The following is a 22,736-nucleotide window of genomic DNA, read 5'->3' as shown; positions in this document are numbered from 1 at the left end:
TCTCAACTTAGCTCGTCTTTCCTGGAAGCCTGAGGACAGATTTTAGATTTCACTTGAAGAATCTGCAGGTTTTTCAGAAGCTGGAAAGCTTTGTTTCTAGAGCATCTTCTCCTTTATCTTTCATCTCTTCTTTGCTATCTTGGACCTGGGGACAGGCTCCTTAAATCTTCTCTTTCTGGCTTCACATAGCATTGACCCTTATCTCCTCGGAGGCTGGGGGCTGGCCTTCCCGTCCCCCTCATCTGCACAGATGGACCTCTCCCCTCCCCAAGTCACCCCGCTTCCACTGGGTCTGAGCCTCAGCAAAGCGTGTGAGCGATGCAAATCCAGGACTCCAGCATCCTCCCTGAGGAGCCACTACACCCACACCTCCCCGGCCTGGCTTCTGTCACGTGTCCCTCCAGGAGTCATCTCCTAGGGCGCAGCCTCTCCTCTCCAGTCTGTTTTCGCCCCCTGAGGCAGTGTTGATAGAGGTAAAGGGTATCTTGAATTTTCTTCCAAGATCTGTCCTGTACTTTTCCACTCTCTGAGTTCTGTGAATCCCTCCAGCCTGGTGGAACCCAAAACAAACAGGATGGTGACTCTTGTTACTCAGCTGAATTGCAGGGCCTTCCCAATGTTCAGGTCGTTTCCATCCAGGATCAGAGGAAGGCAGTCTCAGGCTCCAGTCTGTCAGGTTGGCCCTCTGCGGGTGCCGAGGAGGTTACTTGAACATTTTAAAGTCTCTTTTTAAATGAGGGGAGGGAGTGGGTCCAAATTTTAATGAGAGTCTTAGTTATATTCTGAAAAATTTTTTAATTCCAGAGACTTGTTTCTCTGATGTGTGTTTTTGTTAATTATGTATAGAATTTAAATTCACTTATTCTGAGATCTTGGTGGTTTCTAGAAAAAATCATGGAGCTGTTCCTCTCTAGACTTTCTTCCTAATAAAATCTGCCACTAATTTAAAAATGAATAATAACAGGGAAACCTTGCTTGCTTTTGTATGCGTGTGTGTGTGTGTGTGTGTTTAATTTCACCTTAGGCATCTTTAAGTTCAGATGGGTGGAGATGATCTGAAAGGATGTTTTGTTCCTGTATTTCTGAAACCTCATGAGAATTTTAATAAAAATTGACTCAACTCATAGTTTCAAGGAAGGTGGGTTATATATCAAGTAAAACCAGGATTCTTGTCGTACCTTTCCCTGATGGGTTTCTGGGGCCCCTGAAGGAAAATGTTAGACTGTGCATTTTTCTGTGGGAGGGTCCATAATTTTCATAAGATCCTCAGGGAAGGTCTTGCCCCCAAGAAACATTGAGAATTACTAGGGTAGTAGGAAGTGTCCCTCCAGGCTTACAGGATCTCTGCCCTATTCAGGGGCTGTCCAGTATGAGTCACCCCTTGTTTCTTGATACTTTGTTCAAAATCCAAAGGACTTTTCAAGAGAGGCGCAAAGGAAAAAAGATGGCGAATGGAAGCAGTGAGATGTAAAGAGAGAGAAACTGTTCAGTCTCAGAAGTTGTGAGGAGCTGTTTCTAACAGAAAGGGCTGGTGGGGCTTTCTCGCCCCCAACTGACCGGTCTGGCAGGGGTTTGCCACCTCTGGTGCTCAGTAACTGCGGTGGTGTGGACAAAGTGAGTGAGATTCAAGGTGATAACTGGGTGTGTCACATGATTGGGTAGCTTTTCCCAACTCTCCAAAAAGGGAGAAAAATGAGAACACATACCAGGCAAATATTTCTCTAGAGGTTTTGTCCGTGTTGTGGTTTATTTTACTTATTTAGTTCTCCCAGTTTTTCACTCTTGAGCTTAGCTGCGGGATGCTGTTTTCAGAGACCTAGAGAGTGTGGCTGAACACTGTAGCTCTGGAAAATGCTGCATTCCAGTTTTCTCTCACTTTGCAGAGGACCAGACAGTTTTCTCCCAGGTCAGGCATTTGAGGCCCTTGGCACCCAGAGCAGACATTCTCAAACTCTTGAAGGGCGCCTGTAATTTGAGTAGTTTTCTGCGTCTTCTCTACAGAAAAGAAAAAACTACTCATTTGGTCCTATTTGAACTGTTATATGGACACTTCCCCCGTCACTCAGGAAGAGATCTAATACTTTCTCCTTTACATTGAGGGACTGTTTAGTTCCATATGTTTTACTTTCTTTGGCTCTTCTTTTTTCCTCTCTATTTCTGATAGCACTTAGTGACATCTCATCCTTCTCTACTCTTGAAACACGCCCTTAAGATGCTTGAGCTCCCTTTGGAGCCAGTGGTCCCAGCCATCCTCAGGTGATGTTGCCCTGACATTGTGGGAGCGTGCTTTGGGAGCTCCCGTTGGTCCAAGGCACTCTTGCCTCCGGTCGCTCTGGCTCCGATGCTAGTAGACGACAGGGAGGAATCAACCTGGGAGCTGGACGCTTATAAAGTGCAGGCAGGGGTAGGAAATGTTTTGCTGTCCTTAGCTTGTGACTCCTGGTAGCATTGAGTGGAGAAATAGATACAGAGATGCGATCGTTTGGGTGTTGACTCCCTCATAACCTCATCTTTTCTCCTTTTTGTAGGTTGCTCTGATTCTCCTCCAGAGGTGGTTGCTTTGAGGTGTGACCCTGCCCACGTTTGGGCTCAGCCAGCACCAGTTCCTCAGTAAGGAGGGCCAGCTTGATAAGACGAGGTAAACAGGTCAGTTAAACTTTATTGACTTTCCTTGAGTCACAATAACTTTGAATGTTGAGTCTTCCTTTCCCTCCGTCTCCCTCCCTTTCCCTCCCTCTTCTGCAGGTCCTCCGGTAAAATTGTAACTGAATTGCTAGTTCTTGCCTGAGGTGTGGGATGAGAACTCTTGGAAAGGGTGTCTAGTGTTTGTCTCACAAGAAGCTACACTTCAGACACCCCCATTCTGGGCTTCTCCCTCCCGACTCCCAAGTCCAGACTGTTGTGTTAAAAGCTGGAATACCAGGCCAGTCTGCTTGGCCGTGTCCATGAAGACAGTGATTTCTTCTCATATGTATGATTTAGGAATTTCATCTGAGTTCCCAATCCTCTCTGATTGCAGTTGGAGATTGTATTAGAATGGGGTCAGTGGTTTTTATTTTTATTTTATTTATTATTATTATTATTATTTGCAGTGGTGAGGCTGATGTGTGGATGCTGTCAGGGAGAAGAAATGGGGCAAAGGAGAGAGTGAAAATATTAATACCCATAAAGGAAAATGTGCTTTGTAAAAAGCCCTTAAACTGTTAACCTTATCTTTCGTTGCCTGAGCTGGAGTATCCGAAGGTTTAGGTGGGGTGGGTGGGGTTACAGCGTAGCCCAGAGGCAGACGTGGGGTAGGTGCAGCTCCCTAACACTGGCCAGCTGGCGTACGGTTAAATGCGTGCATACATGAGCCTTCGTGTTCACGTAGATCGTTTTCCCAACACGGAACAGTGTTCTGCATTGTGTCTCATCCCAGGTGCTTTCACTTTTCCCTGCGCCATAGTCCCAAAGGAGAATTCACGAGTAAGACACAAGAGCAAACTGGAGTGAAATCTTTCTCCAAGGGGCTGGTTTGGGTTCCACCTGAAGCAGCTCTTCAAGGATGAGTGTAGCTGGGAGTTTTATTTTGTTAATTGCGCTTTCAGAGTAGAAATGAGAAGAGTCTCTATTGTTTTAAAAAATTGCTGTTTACTTACCTTTCAGCCAGGAAAAAGAAGTAAACGTAGGTGATCTTGGTGTCATCAATGGGTAATGTCACACTACAGTTTATCCCAAAGGAGGAAATAAATTTTTACCAAGTGTCTTCCTGTCTACACAGAATGGGAAACATGTTTGCATGACTTTTCTCCTTTTCCAGTTGGGATGAGCCCTGGGGATGTTCAGCCCTTATGTTGCTTAGGTATAGTGACTATTGCTAGGTATCCCATGCTTAAGACACTTAGGTAGTTTGCAAGACTGTGTCTTTTTTTCCTCTGTTACAAATGTTTGTGACCTCAAGAATGCAAGTCAACAGTCCTTGGAACCTTCACAACAGACCTTTGCAATCACCAGAAAGCTCTTTGCACTTTGTCGCAAACAGCCTAAGAAACTCAGCGTCATAACAAGCTACAAAATAAGTATACACTTTCTGGTTGCTTAAGCAAGGATTTATCTTTGATGTTATAGGGACAGTGACAAAAGTTCTTACTGGTGGTTTGGCTCTGCTTAGTGAATACATTTTTGTTAATTTCATATCGACTATTTCCCTCCTCTCAACTCCAATGATAAAATTAAAAAATATTTTTTTTGTACCTTAAAATTTTATATTTAGTCCTAAAGGTGTTTGCTCTAATCGAAGTCCCAGATTTGAGTAAACTCGACCACATTTTTCTTTTCGAAGTATAGTCATAGGACAAAAGCAAGATCATCTTCTAAACTCCTAAGTTGGTAGAAAGGTTAATTTTCTTTTTACTGACATAACATAATTACAGCAAAGATTTCTAGTCAGTTGTTTTATAATTTACTATACATTAAAACTATGGGGAAGTATATTTAAAAGGATGAAGATGATTTTGATGTTGAAGGTGTCCACTTTTTTGAATCAAACAACTATGCGCTGATTGATTACAACAGTTCTAGGAAACTCATGATACTTTTGTTAGAAATCCATTACGAAAGAAGTGTGTGTGTGTGTGTGTGTGTGTGTGTGCGTGCGCACGCGCGCGCCATGTCACATGTTTTTTCCTAGACAGAAATCTGCCAAATAAACTTTCAAAGACAGTTAACAATGGGAAGTTTGAAGCACAATTTTTAGTAAGTTTCAGTGGTGTTCTACCATGGGGGGAAACTTCATAGACACCAGTTTGGTTTTTTGTTTAATTTTGATCACAACGTTCTTCTCTTGATGGGGAAATATGTGAGAAGTGAGGCTGAATCAGTTGTCTTAAGGTGTATGTTTCTGTATTTCAAGAAAAGTACTGTCCTGAGATCCTTGGCGACTCTCTGGTAGGATTTTAGAGGTAGGACTTGTGAGCTGGTGGCAACATCACTTCGTAAAGTTTATATTCCCAGGAGGCCGTTCCTGCTCTGGTGCTGGACACATTTGTAGTTGTTCGGGGTGTTACCATGTGTCACCCTAGGCCGCTTGCCTAAAGTTGGAGGAGGAAACCACAAGAAATCATGCTCTTTCTAAGCACGCATGTGTTGTTCCTAAGCGTTCACTTTGCTGTTGAGATAATGAGCTTGATCTTTGGTGGCACTTGTGGACTTGTCGTATTTTCTAATGCACACTGTAGGATTGTAGGGTTTGTTGCTTACTGGCAGGACCTCAGCTATAAAATAATATCTTCCCAAATAAAATGAGAGAAATTGTGTACCCATAAACTTAGTTTGGACCATACCTATAGCCGTAGTATTTCTAGTTGCAAGGAATACAACTAGAAGAGGCCTGAAGAAGGAACTTTTGATGTGCCCATGGGCCAGTTTTCCTTGGATCATTCTTCTCATATTCCCTGGTTTCTGAACCTTTAGCGAATTCCTCAATTGCTTGTCTTTGGTCAATTTTAGGTAGAGGTGGGAGGTGGGTCAAGTCGGAGTCGGGGAGTCCTTATGGAGGGGTGGGTAGAATAGGAAAGAAAATATATATATATACCGTGTTTCTCCAAAATAAGACCTCACTGGAAACAGCCCTAGCATGATTTTTCAGGCTGACATCCGCTGAACATAAGCCGTAATGCGTCTTTTGTCTGAGCAAAAATTAATGTAAGTCCCGGTCTTATTTTCGGGGAAACACGGTACATATATGCTTCAGAAAGGAAAAAATCGCAGAATTATTTGTTGAGAGGGAGGATGACAGCGCCGCAGGGAACGTCAGTTAAGGATGAAAAACAACCACAGAACACGGTTTGGGAAGGAAAAGAAGGCTTAGAAATTGCATCTTGTTTGTGCTCCCTGTGTTCTTGTGAATATCATGGTCTGAGTCGATGGCAAATAAATGGTTTCACTTTTTTCTTCACTAACTGAAAAGACATTCACTGAATCTTTTTACCTTTGCTTCCCTTCCAGCGTCAACGAGTGATACCAAGAGAAGGAAAAAAAAAAGAGTGAAACACAGACTCATTTCCTCCTCCACGTGGATGATAGCTATAGCAGGGGAAAATTTCGTAGTGTATCAGTTGGGGCAGAAAATGGAGGTAATTGGCAGTGGGGGCTGGGTTTTCCTCTGTCCATTTTCTGGGGTGTAGGCATATTACCTACGTGTGTTTTTTAAGAAAGAGTCTTTTTTATGTCGATTGAAATTTGGTTATAATCCTGATAGAGTTGGCATCTCAGCTGGCATAGACAACTCTGTCCCTGTTGAAATCACTGGATAGCAGCAGTGGAGTTAAGTGACACCTGACGATTCTCATCGTTAGCGGTCAGGTCTGCAACATGCCCGTAGTAGTACATGAGTTAGGTTATTAGGAGGGTGCCGGCCAAATAGCAGCTCCCTGGGCCTCCTAATTATTGGCTCAGCCTTTCCCACTCTGCCTAATGAAAGATTAGGAAAGGCCAAGAGACTTGCCTCGGGTGGCTCTGGGAGTTGTGTCGGTGGCATACACCTAGGAAGCAAAGGTATTCTTTGGAATGATAATACTTCATGTAGATAAAAGCTGCAGTCACTATCGTACGAGTGTCAGCTTGAAGCGGAGAAGGAGGGGTTTCGGTGGTTTGCCCTGACTTACAGTTATGGTAGCTATGGCCAGTGCCAGCTGGCTCTAGCAGAAGCCCAAACTTCCCAGGGATCACATCAGCAATTTCCAATTTTCAGTTCTGTGACAGAGGCTTCTTAAAAGCTTAAACCCTTGTCCCAATGACGTCAAGTTCGCCCATTGGCTTGGAAGGTTCAGACTTGTCTTCCATCAACACCATGATGTCAGCGGTAATGAGTGTAGGGAAGGTCACGGAGAATGGCGGGAGCCCCCCGAGCGTCAAGTCCCCCGCGAAGCCACCAGGACCAAATCGGATTGGCAGGAGGAACCAGGTAAGCGTTTGTTCGCCAGGTGGGGAGCTGTGGTGGCTTCAGTCAGAACGTTGGGAGCCCAGCTCCCTAAGACAGAGTCTTGGATGTGTTCAGAATTAACCAGACATACCCAGAAATTGTAACCATTTTTTAGAGCGAGCTTTTCATAGCTTATTCCAGTTTCTTCACGTGGAGAAAATTTTCTATTCTGTGGTGTCAATATTGGTGAAGGCGCCCTATAATTTGATTTGCATGTCAGCTTTCTTCACGTGATGGTCAAGACAAAGAAGTTGACTTAGTCCTCTACCGTGATGTGGTTCATTTCCTTACACATCTGGTTAATTTGGTTTTCGAAGCCATCTCCTTGATTATTTTTTAAGTGTCTTCAGATTAGGGAACAAGTAACTACGGACCGATGTGCGGGAGCCGCTGTCCAGCTTCCCATCCAGACAAAGCACAGAACTGGGTTTCAGGGAGTTGATCTTAGGCATTGTCGTCCTGTTGAACTTTTAGTGGGCTTTGAATTTTTAGTCAGACAGATCAGGAGAAGTGGGAAAGAGTCAATGAGTGGATGGGGCCTGGCAGGATTAATGATGCTATGGAAGCCCGAGAAATAAGATGAATCTTTTAATTAAGGTACAAATGGGCCACTTGAAAAGTTGTTGCTCTCCTGTTAGCAACATTTTCAACGAAACTCAAGAAATGAGGCAGAGGGCAAATAGTTCTCATTTCTTCTGAATCCACGTACTAGGAACTGACTCCTCCACATTTAGTTTTCAGTTTAACTGATTTAATGGGGTTTTAACCAAACCCTTGGGGAGAAGGCAGTCTTATGAGTTTGTCCAGATACCAGGGATGGGGACGAAAGTAAACCTGTTCGGCTTTTGTGAATTAATTTTCTTTTTTTAGTAATAATCCTACAGTGACTATCCTTATACAGATTGTCTAGTACATCCATGATGATTTTTCTGTGAATTCTTAGAAGTAGAACATGAATGAAGGCTTTTGATATAACTTACCCTTCAGGAAGAGTTGTACCAGCCTGAAGTCCCTCCAGCAGTGTGGGAGAGTGTCCGCTTTCTCCACACCTTCCTCAAGGCTGAAGACTTGGCAGAGTTAACCAATGTTTTAGGGTTGGAACATTGATACCTTTCTCTCTCTTTTCTCCCTTGTCTCCGTGTGCCTCTCTTCTTATGGGTACCCAAGAAAATACTCAGCCTGTATGACTGTGGCCTGAGTCAAGAAGCAGCGCTAGCTCTGGGAAGAAAAGGTTTATTTCCACTCTCACATGACTGTCTCTCCATCCATCTATTCGTCCATCTCTCCATCCATCCATTTCACAGTATATACCCAGCTCCTACTTTCTGCCAGGTACTACCCTGGGTTCAAGCATTTCAGAATGAACGAGATAGAAAAGGTCATTGTCTCCTCTTCCTCCCCTGTTGTACTAGGAAAAAGTGCAGTGGGTAGGGATAAGCTCTTCCTTAAATAGCCCAGCATTGCCCCAGCTCAGGCAGACTTGGCACAAGTCCAGGCTCGGATCCTTTCCCCTGTGTGGTTCACAGACAGTAGCTAGAGCTGTAGAGGGGACCCACAGCACTTCCATCCTTGTGTGGTAAGTGGAGGTGACCCTGCATGTGTGGTGAAGCAAATGGTACAGGTGTGTGCCTGGGTCTTTTATCACCTGCCTCCTGTAGTCTCCAGGGTTCCTCAGGGCACTAGCTTAGTTTTTGAAAGGGAGGGGTGGGCCAGAGGTAGCATGGGAACGACAGTGCATTAAAAAAAAAAAAGCAATAACGGTGCAGTTGGGGGCAGAGAGTGTTCTTCCTCCTCACCTGGGACTGGATGGGGAGCGCTGCGAGGGAGCCCTGGGGAGACGTCCCGTCAGCGCTAGCACTGAGTTCCAGGACAGATGACCACAGCCAGACGCTGACACAGGTGCCAGATTGTTTCATTATGGAATGGTTAGTTATCACATTAGCTGCTAATGTTATCTGTCAGCTCAGGAAGTGTGCTCTTTCCTCTTGCACAGCCCCAATAACTGGATTCAGAATTCTCCAGTATGGCTTCTTTCAGCATCATATTGCTCCCTTTTCTATTTGGTTTAATTATAAAAATTAAATCTGAGTTCACAGACTTCCTTCTCCCAAACCACCATGGATTTTGTGGGCCTGTAGTATGCCACTGCCAGCCTCAAAGAAAGTTTGGGTCCCAGTTCATGATAAACCCCAGAATCAAGGCCGGTTAGCCCCATGGGCTGCTCAGTGTGTCCCTCAAAGGGAATGAAAGATGGTTTCATTGCATTTTTTAATGAACCTCCTCAAGAAGCTGGTCACTTGGAGACCTGGCTTTTTAACATTTATTTACATCCTCCTGATGAATCTTTAAAAATTTTTAAATATATATTATTGCTAACCTAATAATTTAACAAAAACACCCAAAGACTGAGTTTTGGCCTGGCTGTGAGACATTTTTCATTATTATAGCGAGTGCTCTTATTTTGTTGTTTCTACTTTTGTTTTTCGTTTTTCTGTTTGATGGTTCTTAGCCAGACCCATTCTGACTTTGTAGAACTGGGATGAGAAGGTCTGACACCCGCACCTCACACCCCAAACACACACACATTAACACAATATACCTCTGGGAGGAGTGGAAGTGTATGGATGGCTGGGAGAGACTGACAGGTTTTTTGTTTCCTTGTGTTTTTTTTGTGTTTTGTTTTGTTTTTGTTGTCTGTGGGTTAATCAACTTCCTTAAAATTCATATCTGTAATTCTTTAAAATTTGAGAGTGAAAAAATGTATAGCATACCTAGTTCTCAGACCCAGTGCCACAGACTAGGAGACGGTTTGTCTAGTGGTCCCCCCATCTCCACAGGGGACACTCTGCAAGACAAGACCCCCAGTGGATGCCTAAAACCATGCATAGTACTGAACCTTACACACACACACACACACACACACAGTTTTTTCCTATACATACAAACCTTTTCACTTAAAGGAAACACTTTACAGCTTCTCATTGGCGTGTCCGAATTGCCAGCATCACTACTCTTGCACTTTGGGGCCTTTATGAAGTAAAATAAGGGTGACTTGAACAGAAGCACTGTGATACCACGACAGCCGACCTGATAACCGAGCTGGCTACTAAGTGACTAATGGGTGTCTACAGCATGGAGACGCTGGGCAAAAGGATGATTGACGTCCCAGGCGCACAGAGCCGGATAGCGCAAGATTTCATCCCACGACTCAGAATGGTTCAGAATTTAAAACTTACAAATTGTTTATTTCTAGAATTTTCCGTTTAATATTTTTGGACTGTAGTTGACCGTAGGTAACTGAAACCGCAAGAAGTGGAACTGTGGATGGGGGGGACTCCTGTATTGCTTACAGTGGGAGTTGTCATTCTTAAGAGGAGAGAGAGAGAACCACTGTAAACAGCCACACAAATCATTGTGCATTCGCTCCACTCTGTCTGCGTTATGGTGCCATTCGTTTTTATAGTCTTCAAGTTGACTTTTATTTTCATCATCTCTCATAAGCCAACCACAAAGGTGTTTCTGTTCTGTGCCTTGGGGTTACTCTTTTATTTTTTTGGTCAGATTTCTATAGCACAGTGAGGGAGGGCATGAGCTGCTGAGCAGCTGGCCTGAGTTTTAATCCTGGGTCTGCTACGTAATAGTCTTGTGATTTTGGGCTGATTACTTGCCTCTCTGTACCCCAGTTTCCTCATCCAGAAAATGGGATCTGTAATAGTGGCTGTCTCTTAGTGGTTGTGAAAAAAGTAACGTTTCTATTATGTACGGAGTTTAGCACATAGTAAGTGTTCAATAACTGGTATTTTTGGAAGGAACAGAAACTCATTCAAATGAGTACAAGGAAAAAGAGGTCTGTTGAAAGATGCCCGTGGGTCCAGCCCACCCTCTTTCTCAGGCTGCCTGGTATGATGCCCACTTCCACTGGTGTGGACATTCTCCCCGGCTGCATCTCATGGCTTGGGCTTGCGACGATGCTGCGACTGCTCCAACCCTACGTGAACTTTTCAATCAAGTGCTTGTGATCACGTAACTTAGTAACTCAGTCATCCCTAAACCTGGACACGTACCATCATCTCCTGGGGAGCTTGTGAAACAAACAGATTCCTGGAGTTCAGACCCCCTTTTCCCCAGTGATTCTGATTCAGCCTGTCATGAGTCTGGTAGAAATCTGTATTTCAGAAAGCTCTACTGGTCTTTGGAAACCCACTGGTCTTGGTCTCTAAGCATCTCTACTCCAAATTCCTGGGAGAGGTGACCAGGCCTCGATGCCGTTAGCTCTGGGGATGTGACAGAGACCTGTGGAGCTCAGGGCCGGTGTGGGTGAGGAGGCGATGACAGACAGACGTGTCCATGGCAACCCTCCATGAATTATTTTGAAAGAGGACTTACAGCATATGCTCAGTGAAGGAGCTTGTCATTTTCCTTAAAAAGGTAAAATCTATTGCCTGAAGGAAGCCTGTCCTATTCATTTTGAGGGAGCAGAACATGAGCCACTTCACCTAGTGAGCTGGTTCTTTTGTCACCTCTATGGACGTCTTCAGTTTGGGATGTCATTCCCTATCACAGTTTCGACAGGCCGACATTCTCATTCTCATTCTTAGCTATTTAGGAACAGTGTTGGGCAGGCGCTGGCTGGCAGCAAGTAAAAGGGTCACACTGATGCCTGTTGGGCGCACAGCCGGGCTCTGGCCTTCCATTGGGAGGGTGGGTTTTTGTCCTGAGAACTTCACTGCCTCTCATGTGTTTTGGGGACCTCGAGACCAAGTAGAAAATAGTGGCAGGATCCTGGGTCAGACTTGGGGAAAAGCATATTCCTTTTTTAGCTCTGCCATGACTTAGTGCTTAATTTCTCACTATCACTGATTAATGAAATGGTGTTGATCTGATAAGAACTCTAATATTTACTGAGCACTTACTCTGTGCCAGGCACCATTCCAGTGCTTTCCATGTGTTAACTGAATTAATCCTCATCACAGTGTGATGTGGTTAGATGCTGTTACTCTTCCCATTTTACAGATGAGGAAACTGAGGGCTGCCAGGACGGTGTCTTGCCCGAGCTCATGCCAGACAGGCTCCGGAGCCCATGCTCTCAGCTGTTTCATTGCTACAGCTCTTGAGACACAGGTGCTTATAATAGAAATAAGAGGTACTAGTTTACTGCGAAGTGAAATTGATTCTCCCTTTATTATATCTTTTCAGGAAATGAAAGAGGAGAAGTCTTCCTATAACTGTCCCCTGTGTGAAAAGATTTGCACTACACAGCATCAGTTAACTATGCACATTCGTCAGGTTTGCTGCTGCTTTTATATTTTTGTTTTCAATCATTCCTTATTAAGAGAGGGCAAAATGATTTGATCCTGATGATGAATAGTGGCTGTGTTTAATTTATATTGACTATTTTAATTATGTTGAGGGGTGGTTATGAAATAATTCTTGTGTGTCCGTGTTATTGTGGTAAAGTCCCAGGTCAATACAGAATACCTTTTCAGACTTGAGCAAGCATAGACTTAACTGACCACATATAAAGAAGACTTTGCACCATGCATCACTTGTCAGCATGAACAGATCCCCTTACAGTAAGTACAGTGAGATTGGAGGTGTGGACTCCTGTTCTTTCTATTGCTGTAACCTTGTCGGGCAGCAGGGAACTGGCTGGATGTGGGATCTCTTTGGGCTCTTGTCCTTTGTTAGGAGATTTTTTTCCTCCTCCCTCACTTGCTATTGCTCATTCATAACAAAGTACTGATGGATCTAGAGCAATGAAGGAGTGATAAAATTATAACATGGTACTGAAGAATAACATCATTTAGTAACTTGGGTTTGGATGGACATGTTCCATCTTATTTCAGAGGCCAGAACTCTCAGATGGTTTCACTTCTCTTTCCCTGACAGCAAGACTGAGTCATCAAACTTGAGGACTGCACATTGACCATATTTCACATGTTTGCTTCATAGCCAAGAGTCTTCTGTTCATGTTCATATATGTGGCCAGTTAATCTATATGTATCTCCAAGAAAGACCTTCAGAGATTCCACCTCTCTGAGTCTTGCGCAAGAAGTATTTTTCAAAACTAGAACATGGGAATGAAAGAAGATGGTGCAAAGTATTTATTTGCCTGTGTTCCTGATAGATTTTGACATTCAGGAAGATATTGAAAATGAAACAGAAAAAAAGAGCTGAGCAGCTTTACGGGGTTTTTACAAAGCCCTGAATTTGCGTCCCCCAGTTTTGACCCATCTTCCCAAGTGACCCCTGTGACGCCTGCTCTCTGCAGCACAACACGGACACCGGAGGGGCAGACCACTCGTGCAGCATCTGCGGGAAGTCGCTGAGCTCGGCCAGCTCCCTGGACCGTCACATGCTGGTGCACTCCGGCGAGAGGCCTTACAAGTGCACTGTGTGCGGCCAGTCTTTTACCACCAATGGGAACATGCACAGGTGGGTGAGGGCCGCCGGGGCTGGTGGCTGGGTCTGGAGGTTGACAGAGTGGCCTAAAGCTGTTCTGAGTTCTGAGTTCTGTTCACTGTATGGAAAGGCCGGAAGCGGTTCTGGGTGTGCATACTGTCTCCTGTGTAGTAGGGGTTTTTCGCTGTGGGAAACAGAAAGGCCTGGGTAGGTCTTTGGCCCTTTGGGGATCAGGGTGAAACAGAGTCCTTCCCCCTTTGCCAATCGGAGTTTCTTTGTTTGGGTGCCAGAGGTGGGCAGCTTATCAGATAATAGAGGAACCCTCAAGGAGTAACACGGTAACCCTGGCCTTTTTGAAACTACTTGCAGATGTCTGCAGGTCTTTTCCTTGCAAAAACTGTCTGGGGCCTTTGAATAAACAGTTAAGTGATCTGGTCCTGGAGCTTCAGGATAGGATAAAATGAAGGGGGAAAAATCTGATAAACGTCAGGAATTTACTTCCTGAGGGAGAAAGAGGTTTAGCTGAGTGGTGGGCATATTAAAATTTTATCTATAAATACTAATATAAGATGGTCCAGTTTGTTCCACCTAAAATCATTTCATGAACCACTGATGGTATTTGGGACATATTGGTATAGTGCTAAATTTCTGGATTTTGGAATTAGGCACCTTATTTCAAATGTGAACTCTGCCACTTGTAAATTTCCCATCCTTTAGCAAGTTACTTAACCTTTGTACCTCAGTTATCTCCTCTTTAAAATGCTATTTTTAATGGTATTCACATCATTGGACTAGGATGAGGACTAGGAAATACGTTCAGGTTGCAGGTCCTGGCACGCGGTAAGACAATAAATGTTACTCGTTATTGTTTGCATTTCTAAGTAATACTGCAATAATTTAAAGCCTATGGATTTCTCAGTCTGAACTGTTGGAAATGAAGTACAGTATGATTTTCTGAAAGGGCTTTTTACAAAGTGTTTTGGGTTTTTTCCCCATATAAAAACTTCAGTCCTCTTTGCCCCTCATCTCCTCCTAGGAGTCTTTTTGATACAATGAAGGAGTGAATCCCGTTGCCATTTTTTAATAAGATATTTTGTATTTTAGCTTTTTGCTTTTTCCCACCGTATCAGACTGTTAGTATCATTTTGCCTTCTGTTTGCCAATTTGTTTTGTTTTGCCTACTTCTCTCTCCCCCATGTCTTTCCTTACATACTTGTCCTCTCAGAATCTGGTCCTAGAGGTATTACTGCCTGTCTGTTCCCTTCTTGGGCGGTTTCCCTGCTGTCTCCTCCCGAGCCCCCTGCTCAGTGGCACTCTCCAAGGGCCAGCTCTACTGGGCAGAGGGTGGTGGGTACCTCGTGAGAAGTACCCTCCTCCTGCTGCTGTGGGCCTGACACTTGCTGCTTATGATCCTTCATGAGCCTCTTTGGTCTGAGGCCCAATCACTTCTGATTTGGAGAATTTCCATTTTGAGACAGTATCTGTGATTCACTGTGGCGCATGTTAACACACCTGTAAAAGGCGTAGTTACTGCCTTCTGCAGTGACGTGTCTGACAATATATAAAACAGTCATAACTAACGCTGTGGTGCACTGTGTATCAGGCTAAGCACTTTCTATTTATTTTTAAAAAACTTGTTCACGTCTTTATGAGATACAATCTATACACTATACATTACGTTTCACCCATTTGAAGTGTGCAATTCAGTGGGGTTTATTAATATTCACAGTTATGCAACCATCACTACAATCAATTTGAGGATATTTTCATCACCCCAAAAAGAAACCCATACCCATTAGTAGTCACTTCCCATTATTTCCCATCCTCCAGCGCTAGGAAAACACTAACCTACTTTCTGTCTCTGGATTTGCATATTCTGCACATGTCATTTAAATGGAATCATAATACGTGGTCTTTTGTGACTGGCTTCTTTCATTTGGCATGAAGTTTTCAAGATTCATCAGTGTTGTAGCGTATGTCAGTACTTCATTCCGTTTTATTGTCAAATGATAGTCCATTGAGTCCATTGTATGGATACCACATTTTACTTATCTCTTCTTCAGTTGGTGGACATTTGAGCATTTGAGTTGTTCCCACCTTTTGGCTATTATGAATAATGACCATTATTGAACAGTTTTTTGTGCGGACACATGTTTGCACTTCTTTTGGGTAGATACCTAGGAGTGGAATTGTTGGCTTGTGGAACTCCGTGTTTAACATCCCAAGGACCTGCCGCACTGTTTCCCAAAGCAGCTACGTCAGCACTTTACATTCCCACTAGCAGTGTATGAGGGTTCCAGTTTTTCCACATCCTTGGCAACCCATGTTAACTTGCTTTTCTTTTTTCATTACAGCCATCCTAATAGGTGTGAAGTGAAATCTCATGAGTTTCATAATTTTAGTTCTTAACATTTAAGTCCATGATCTATTTGAGTTAATATTTGTGTGTAGCGTAAGGAATGGGTCCAAGTTCAGTCTTTTGCACTATTGGTAGAAAAGACTTTTCTTTCCCTATTGAATTGTCTTTCCACCTTTGTCAAAATTCAGTTGACCGTAAATGTAAGGATTTATTTCTGTACTCTCAGTTCTCTTCCATTGATCTACATGTGTATCCTGGCTAACACTATATTGATTACTGTAGCTTTTGGGTAAGTTTTGAAATCAGGAGGTGTCGGTCCTCCAGCTTTGATCTTTTTCAAGATTGTTTTGGCTATTCTGGGTTGCTTGCATTTCTGTATGAATTTTAGGATCAGCTTGTCAGTTTCCGCAAAAAAAGCATCTGGAATAATAATAGGCATTGCAAAATGTATAGATCAATTTGGGGGCATTGCCATCTTAGCCATATTAAATCTGTGACCATGGGACATTTTCCATTTCCATAGGTCTTACTGGATTTCTTTCAACTATATTTTATAGTTTACAGAGTGCAAGTTTTATATTCTGTTAAATTTATTCTTAAGTGTTTTTTTCTTTTTGGTGGTATTGTAAGTGGAATTGTTTTCTAATTTCATTTTTTGATTTTGCATTGCTAGTGTATAAAAACAATTCAGAATTTATATTTGTCTCGTTTTCTGCAATCTCACTGACCTTGTTTACTCATTCTAATAGTTACTTAGGATGTTCTGTATACAAGGTCATGGCATCTACAAGAAGCTTTATTTCTCCTTTGAAACTAATCTGGATACCTTTTATTTTTCTTACCTGCTAGCCCTGGTTAGACCCTCCAGCACAGTGTTAATTAGAAACGAAGAGAATGGACATCCTTGTCTTTTTTCTGATCTTAGGGAGAAAGCATTCAGTCTTTTCACATTTAAATATGATGGTAGTTGTGGTTTTCATAAATGCCCTTTTATCAATTCAGGTTTCTTTCTATTTGTAGTTTGCTGAGTGTTTTTATCATGACAGAGTGGATTTTGTCATATGCTTTTCCTGCATCTACTGAGATGGTCAGGTTGTTTTTGTCCTTTATTCTGTTTTTGGGTATTAAACTAACATTATTCCTGGGATAAATCCCACTTGGTCACCATGTATAATCATTTTCATATATTGATGGATTTGGTTTGCTAGTATTTTGTTAAAGATTTTTGCCTGTATTCATAGGAGAGACTGATTGGTTTTGTTTTCTTGTGATGTCTGTGCATGGCTATTAATCAGTGTAATACCAGCCTCGTAGAGTGAGCTGGGAAGTATTTCCTCCTCCTCCTCTGTTTTTGAAAGAGTTTGTAAAGAGTTGGTATTAATTCTTTAAATATTTGGTAGAATTCACCAGTGAAACCATCTGGGTTTTTCTTTCTGAGAAGTTTTTAAATTACTAATTCAGTCTCTTTACTTACGATGGGCCTGCTCATACTTTCTATTTATTCTTGAGTCAGTTTCAGTATTTTATGTCTTTTCCAGGAATTTTGCCATTTACATAAGTTATCTAATTGGTTGGCATACAGTTGTTCATAGTATTCCCCTATAATCCTTTTTATCCTGTAAGGTCGGTAGTATTGTCCCCTTTCATTCCTGATTTTAATAATTTGAGTCTTCTCTATTTTTTTTCCTTAATCAATGTAGCTAAATATATGTCAATTCTGTTGGTCTTTTCAAAGAAACAACTTTTAGTTCTATTGATTTTTCCTCTATTGCTTTTCTGTTCTCTATTTCATTAATTTTCTGCTCTAAACATTATTTCCCTCCCTCTACTTGTTTTAAGTTTAGTTTGCTCTTTTTTCAGTGTTTTAAGGTAGAAAAGATGAGGTTATTGATTTGAGAACTTCTTTTTTAATATAGACATTTGCATTTATAAATTTCTCTTTAAAATTGCTTTAGTCGTGTCCCATAAGATTTTGTATATTGTATTTTTCTTTCATTCATCACAAAGTATGTTCTAATTTTTCTTGTGATTTCTTCTTTGATCCATTGGTTATTTAGGAGTGTGTTGTTCAATTTCCACATATTTGTGACTTTCCAAATTTCCTTCCCTTAATAATTTCTGATTTCATTCCATAATAGTTGGTGAACTTTCTTTGTATGATTTCAATCCTTTTAAATTTATTTAGGCTCATTTTATGGCTCAGCATATGGTCCATATTGGAGAATATCCCATGTCTGTTTGAGAAGAGTGTGTATTCTGCTGTTGCTGGGTGCAGTGTTCTCTAGATGAGCTGATGTATATACATTGTTAAAATCTCCTATTTGCTTGTCCATCTCCATTTATTTTTATGTACTCCACCTGTAAGGTTTGTAGCATTATTATCCCATTTTGCAAATAAGGAAAGTTGCTTAGGATCAGAGTAACAGACAGTGCTGGGATTTGCACGTAGGCTTAGAGGCCATACTTTTTAACATCAATCTGAGGAATAATTGTGTACCTTCCATCTTCTCGGCATCTTAGAAAAAAAGTACCGCCCCACCACCACCACCCCCAAAAAAACCAAACAATTCCATGTTGTCATAGAGTGTTATTTTCACTGTTAAACTATTTCAGCCGTCCTACTAGCACAGTACATTGTATTTGGTGAGCATGGAATAGCTTTTTATTGAGTTTTATTACGGTGTGTTGTTTGGGTATACATGGATAGACTTAGAAATGATCTTGAATTTTTTATAGCACGGCCCTTGATTTTATCCTAAGACACATTTCTCACTTATGAACAGTGTATATATTACAGTTGTTATTTTTTCAAAGCAGGCCTTAGAGATGTTTGTGCTAATTTTGGATTTTGTACTGATTTTATTATGAATCATCTTGATTTGGAGGAGAGGACTAATTGTTGGGGACTGAGTTCTAGTCCTAATCCTGCAGAACTTTGCAGAAATCTCTTTAATTTTTCTACACTTTAACAAAATGGCATAGAAGAACCTCATAGAAAAACCTCATTTAGAACTTGTGCTCAAATGCAGTAATGTTTGTGTAAGCATTGTGAAGTCTGACAGTGTACTATGGAAATGTCCGGGTGGGGGGTGTTCCTGAGTTTGTATTGTTAGAGCTGGGGCCACCCTGTGATAGTCTGTGAGAGGCCTGCCACTCCTAGCTGTGTGACCCGAGACCGTTACTTGACCTCCCCGTGTCTCAGTTACTTCATCTGTAGAAGGCTGTGATACGTGCACTAACATCTTGGGAACATTGTGGAGATTCGTGAATGAATACTTGCAAAGCGTTTAGGTTGATGGTTGTTAAACAGTATTTATAAATAAATGGTCACTAATACTGTGTGTGCCACTGAGGGAAAATATACCAAGTAAACGTTCATATAATGCCAGGTAATAAACTGAGAGGTTGTTTTTTGTTTTTGTTTTGCTTTTTGCTATATGAAATTTATAATTTAAATAACAAAAAGCTTATTTAGAATATTTGAGTTTATCACACCACGTTTATTTTATGTTCTCTGAAGAAAATTTCAAGTAATGGGTTAAAAGAATATTTGCTGTTTGGTAATCAGTCACAATCACTAACATCTTCATTTGTTGGTGAAACTGTAGTTTTGAAAAAAAAAGATTATAAAAATGTGAAAATAGTTACAAAAATGTGCCAGAGAGAGTGGAGTTGGATTTATTTGTCTGGATGGATCTGTTCCAGAATCCCAGACTGCGTAGTGAGCTGCGATATGGGCACATACCTGTGTTAACATTAATCAGGGGCCGGAGCTGCCCTGGGACACGTGTGCAGGAATTAAACAGAATTGTGAAACCCAAACCGATCAGCTGCATCCTCACTTGCTTTACAAAGCATGGAAGGAAGTCAGTTGACTGCGTTTGTGTTGAAGACCGAAGTCCTTTTTTTTTTTCATTTTCCTTCCTCTGCTGCTGCTTCCCAAAGTCTGTGGACAAGCTAGGATTGAGCAGAGCCAGGAGCTGCCCTGGGGGGAAGGAGGGGCGGCGTGGAGCCCATGCGGAGTTGAGAGATTAGAGACCCTCAAGCCTGGCTTCGTGTGCCCTGAGCACCACCCCCCACCGTGTCCCCATTCATCTTGTTTGTAACCTGCTCTTGACCCCCCTTGCCGGTAGGCTTCATGTGACATCATCGCTCTGTGCTCAGATTCTCGCTCCCCTCCCTGAGGGATGCAGATTGAATGGGATGTCTGCTGTGACTGGAGTCCCTGCGTGTGCATTTCCAGCTCCCTTGCTCCTGCGGGCCTGGAACACGGTGTGTTTAGAAGCACGTGGCTCACCTGCCCTGGCCTCCTGCTCACCGCCCCGTTGTGAAGGTTGCCTGTGCACGCACGTGTGATGCATATCTTCGCGTGTGCACATTCCTCCAGATAAGCGTCGCCCGCCCCATGTTTACTGTTGAGCAGCGTGCTGTAGGAGGCAGGTCTGGGCTCTTCAGATTTCTGTTGCTGCGACACTCAGAGGGCCTCGTGCCACATCTTACCACATGGACCCCAAGAACTGCGTCCTTTTCAATGTTATTCGTTATTCTTAACTGGTAGTGAGGTACTCTCTGTAGCCACTCACTTTGTAGAACAACTCACTGCATTTCCTTTGACTACTAGTCATTTTATGAGGATGTGTTAGTTTCCTTTATCTTAGTTTTATGAGAGGACCGTCAGCACATAATCAACTCAATAGAACTGTTATATTAGTAAAAAAATAAACTGTTGGGGTGGCCAGTTAGCTCAGTTGGTTAGAGCATGGTGCTAATAGTAACACCAGGGTTTCCGGTTCGATCCCCACATGGGCCACTGTGAGCTGTGCCCTCCTTACAAAAAAGAAAAAGAAAATAAACCGCAGAATCAGCATATTAAATTATGTTAGGTGTTATCATGTTCACAGTTGCATTGCAGCTCTGATAAAGCCCAAAACTTCTTATAATTTAATTCTAGTGAATAAATTCAAATATTTAAAAAGTAATTGTATATTTGGTAACTAGGGAGACAACACTGATGTAATTCTAGCTCATTTTGAGAAAGGTTGGGAAGAGACCTTCTCAATTTATTACCATACCTGGTACAGTGTTTTAAGTTGCCACTTCCCTGTCTGCGGATTTTTGTGCTTCTGGGGTTTGAAAATCCTTTATCCCAAACCTTCCTAACCACAGCTCAGTTCCTGAGCAGGATAACACTTTGCCATCAAGTACAAAACATGTATCATGGAAACATCACCGTGGCTCCAGCTTTTAACTTCCCAGAACTCTTTATCAGTTGCTCCCACGTTGAAAATTTAAACGAGCAGTGCTTGTCTTCCAAAACAAACTTGGGAAACTGAGCCAGAGCACGCCCTCTGGGAGAGCTCGATGTAGGAAAAAGGGCATTGAGCTTTGTGATTTGCAAAACTTTCCAGAAAGTGCTGGACTGCAGAGGTAGGAAGAGGTGATGATACTTGAAAGAGAGGGTTGAAACAGACCTCATTTGAAAGAAATCTTATCTCTGAAATGGGTGTTTTTCTCTTCTGCAGATTGTAAAATAGGAAATTAGCTCCCACTTTGCTCCTCGTTTTACAAACTATAGGCTTGTAAGCTATAGAGAGAGTTGTGGTATGTATCTTATGGTAAGGACACGCTGAAGAGCCTGGCAGGAGTCCCAGCTAACTTCTCCATTTGTTCTCCAGAGAGCAAGGGTGTGCTCTCATCTCAGCTGTGGCATTAGCAGAGTGAGGATGAGGGAGGGAAGTCCCTGGAACATCCTCTCCTTGTTTGCCAAGGGCTTTCTTTCCTCCTGCAGCGAGCATGACGTTTTCTGTTGCTAAGTACAGGAACATAGCCCCTGAGGATGCCGCTGGATAATGGACAGTCTTCAGGAACAGAGGCTTATGTGTTCCTATTATGCTGGAAGAAAACATTCGCTGCACAGAAATGTGACCTACTCCATGACAAATGAGACCGCAGAGGCTCTGAATTTAGCACACTCCTTTCAGATGCTCAGGCGGAGCCAGCCCTTGGCATGCACAGCCGAACTTGGGTATCTGAACAGGTGGCTGGCATTAAAGGACAGAAGGAGCAGAGGTGGGCCAGTGTCTCGGAAGGAGCATTCACTTTTCACCTTTGGAGCATATCAAGAGGAAGGGCGCTGTGGGTTTCCAGCGTGGTAATACTGAGCGTCTGGAGACACATTGTAACTAGCTCTGGCACTTGCTACCTTCTCAGAAGTGGAAGTGACCACTGAAAGGCTCAGCTAGTTCCATTTTGAAACGAGTCTTAGTCTCCAGGTGCATGCTCCCCTGACAAATTCCTGTGAGGGAAGGAAGGTATCGGGCCAGCTCACATGGGAAGAAATTATTTATTTGTAGAATAAAAATCTGTGGGTCACCCTACTCAGGACTGTTACGAACATTTGCTTTTTTGGGGGAAATACTTATTTTAAAAAGAAGGGGGAAATGATCATATAATAACATTTAAGTTATCTACAACTAAGTATCTCTCCCTTGGGAGAAAGACAAATGAGAAGAAAATATCTTTTGAGGATGCTCAAAGATCTTACGATACTCAGCTCCACTTAGAAGATGATAAATGCTCCGTGCTCTGTACAAAGGGGGTTGAGAGGTTTGTGTCAATGAGACTTTGATGATGTAGACACAGCATATCCGTATGAACTGTGCTGGACACGCGATCCTTACGTATGGCGGGTGTTGAGTTGAGTATTTGGTAGTTTCCTGATGGTAGTACTTGGTATCAAGGCAGTTTCTGTACACAGTTTTAGTGCTGTGTGTCCTGAAATAGACATACTTCAGGTATAGTTTAAAAATCATTTCTTTAATAAGGGTTGAAACTTATTTTTTCACCAGAGGGGAAAAAATATCAGAAGTCTGTTGTTTGGTTATATGTAAATGATTTTAGCCTCTTTTTAAATCTCATCAGCCAGAATTGAAGCCTGTTTGCTTTTATTTTTACTTCAGTAGTGGTTTCAGTAAAGGCGGCCTCTGTGTGTGTCCTGCGAGCTCCTCCTCCCTC

The 22,736-nt window shown here is 42.5% G+C and overlaps 1 protein-coding gene across 6 annotated transcripts in view; it reads left to right on the top strand.

The window, feature by feature from the left end:
- The window catches only part of RREB1 (ras responsive element binding protein 1), a 165,344-nt gene that overhangs the window by 93,402 nt on the left and 49,206 nt on the right, over positions 1 to 22,736 (top strand). For 5 of the 6 annotated variants that reach the window (XM_033113650.1, XM_033113651.1, XM_033113653.1 and 2 more), the window contains exons 2-6: positions 2,529 to 2,646; positions 5,986 to 6,113; positions 6,731 to 6,943; positions 12,158 to 12,247; positions 13,233 to 13,396. In XM_033113650.1, the coding sequence (XP_032969541.1) occupies positions 6,773 to 6,943; positions 12,158 to 12,247; positions 13,233 to 13,396 (425 nt within the window). In that variant the 5' untranslated portion in view covers positions 2,529 to 2,646; positions 5,986 to 6,113; positions 6,731 to 6,772. The other variant, XM_033113652.1, reaches the window with a different exon arrangement.

The sequence above is a fragment of the Rhinolophus ferrumequinum genome, chromosome 9 (genome assembly GCF_004115265.2).
Source record: "Rhinolophus ferrumequinum isolate MPI-CBG mRhiFer1 chromosome 9, mRhiFer1_v1.p, whole genome shotgun sequence".
Lineage (NCBI taxonomy): Eukaryota > Metazoa > Chordata > Mammalia > Chiroptera > Rhinolophidae > Rhinolophus > Rhinolophus ferrumequinum.
Note: the sequence above shows the minus strand (reverse complement) of the source record. Positions and strands in the feature narration are given on the sequence as shown.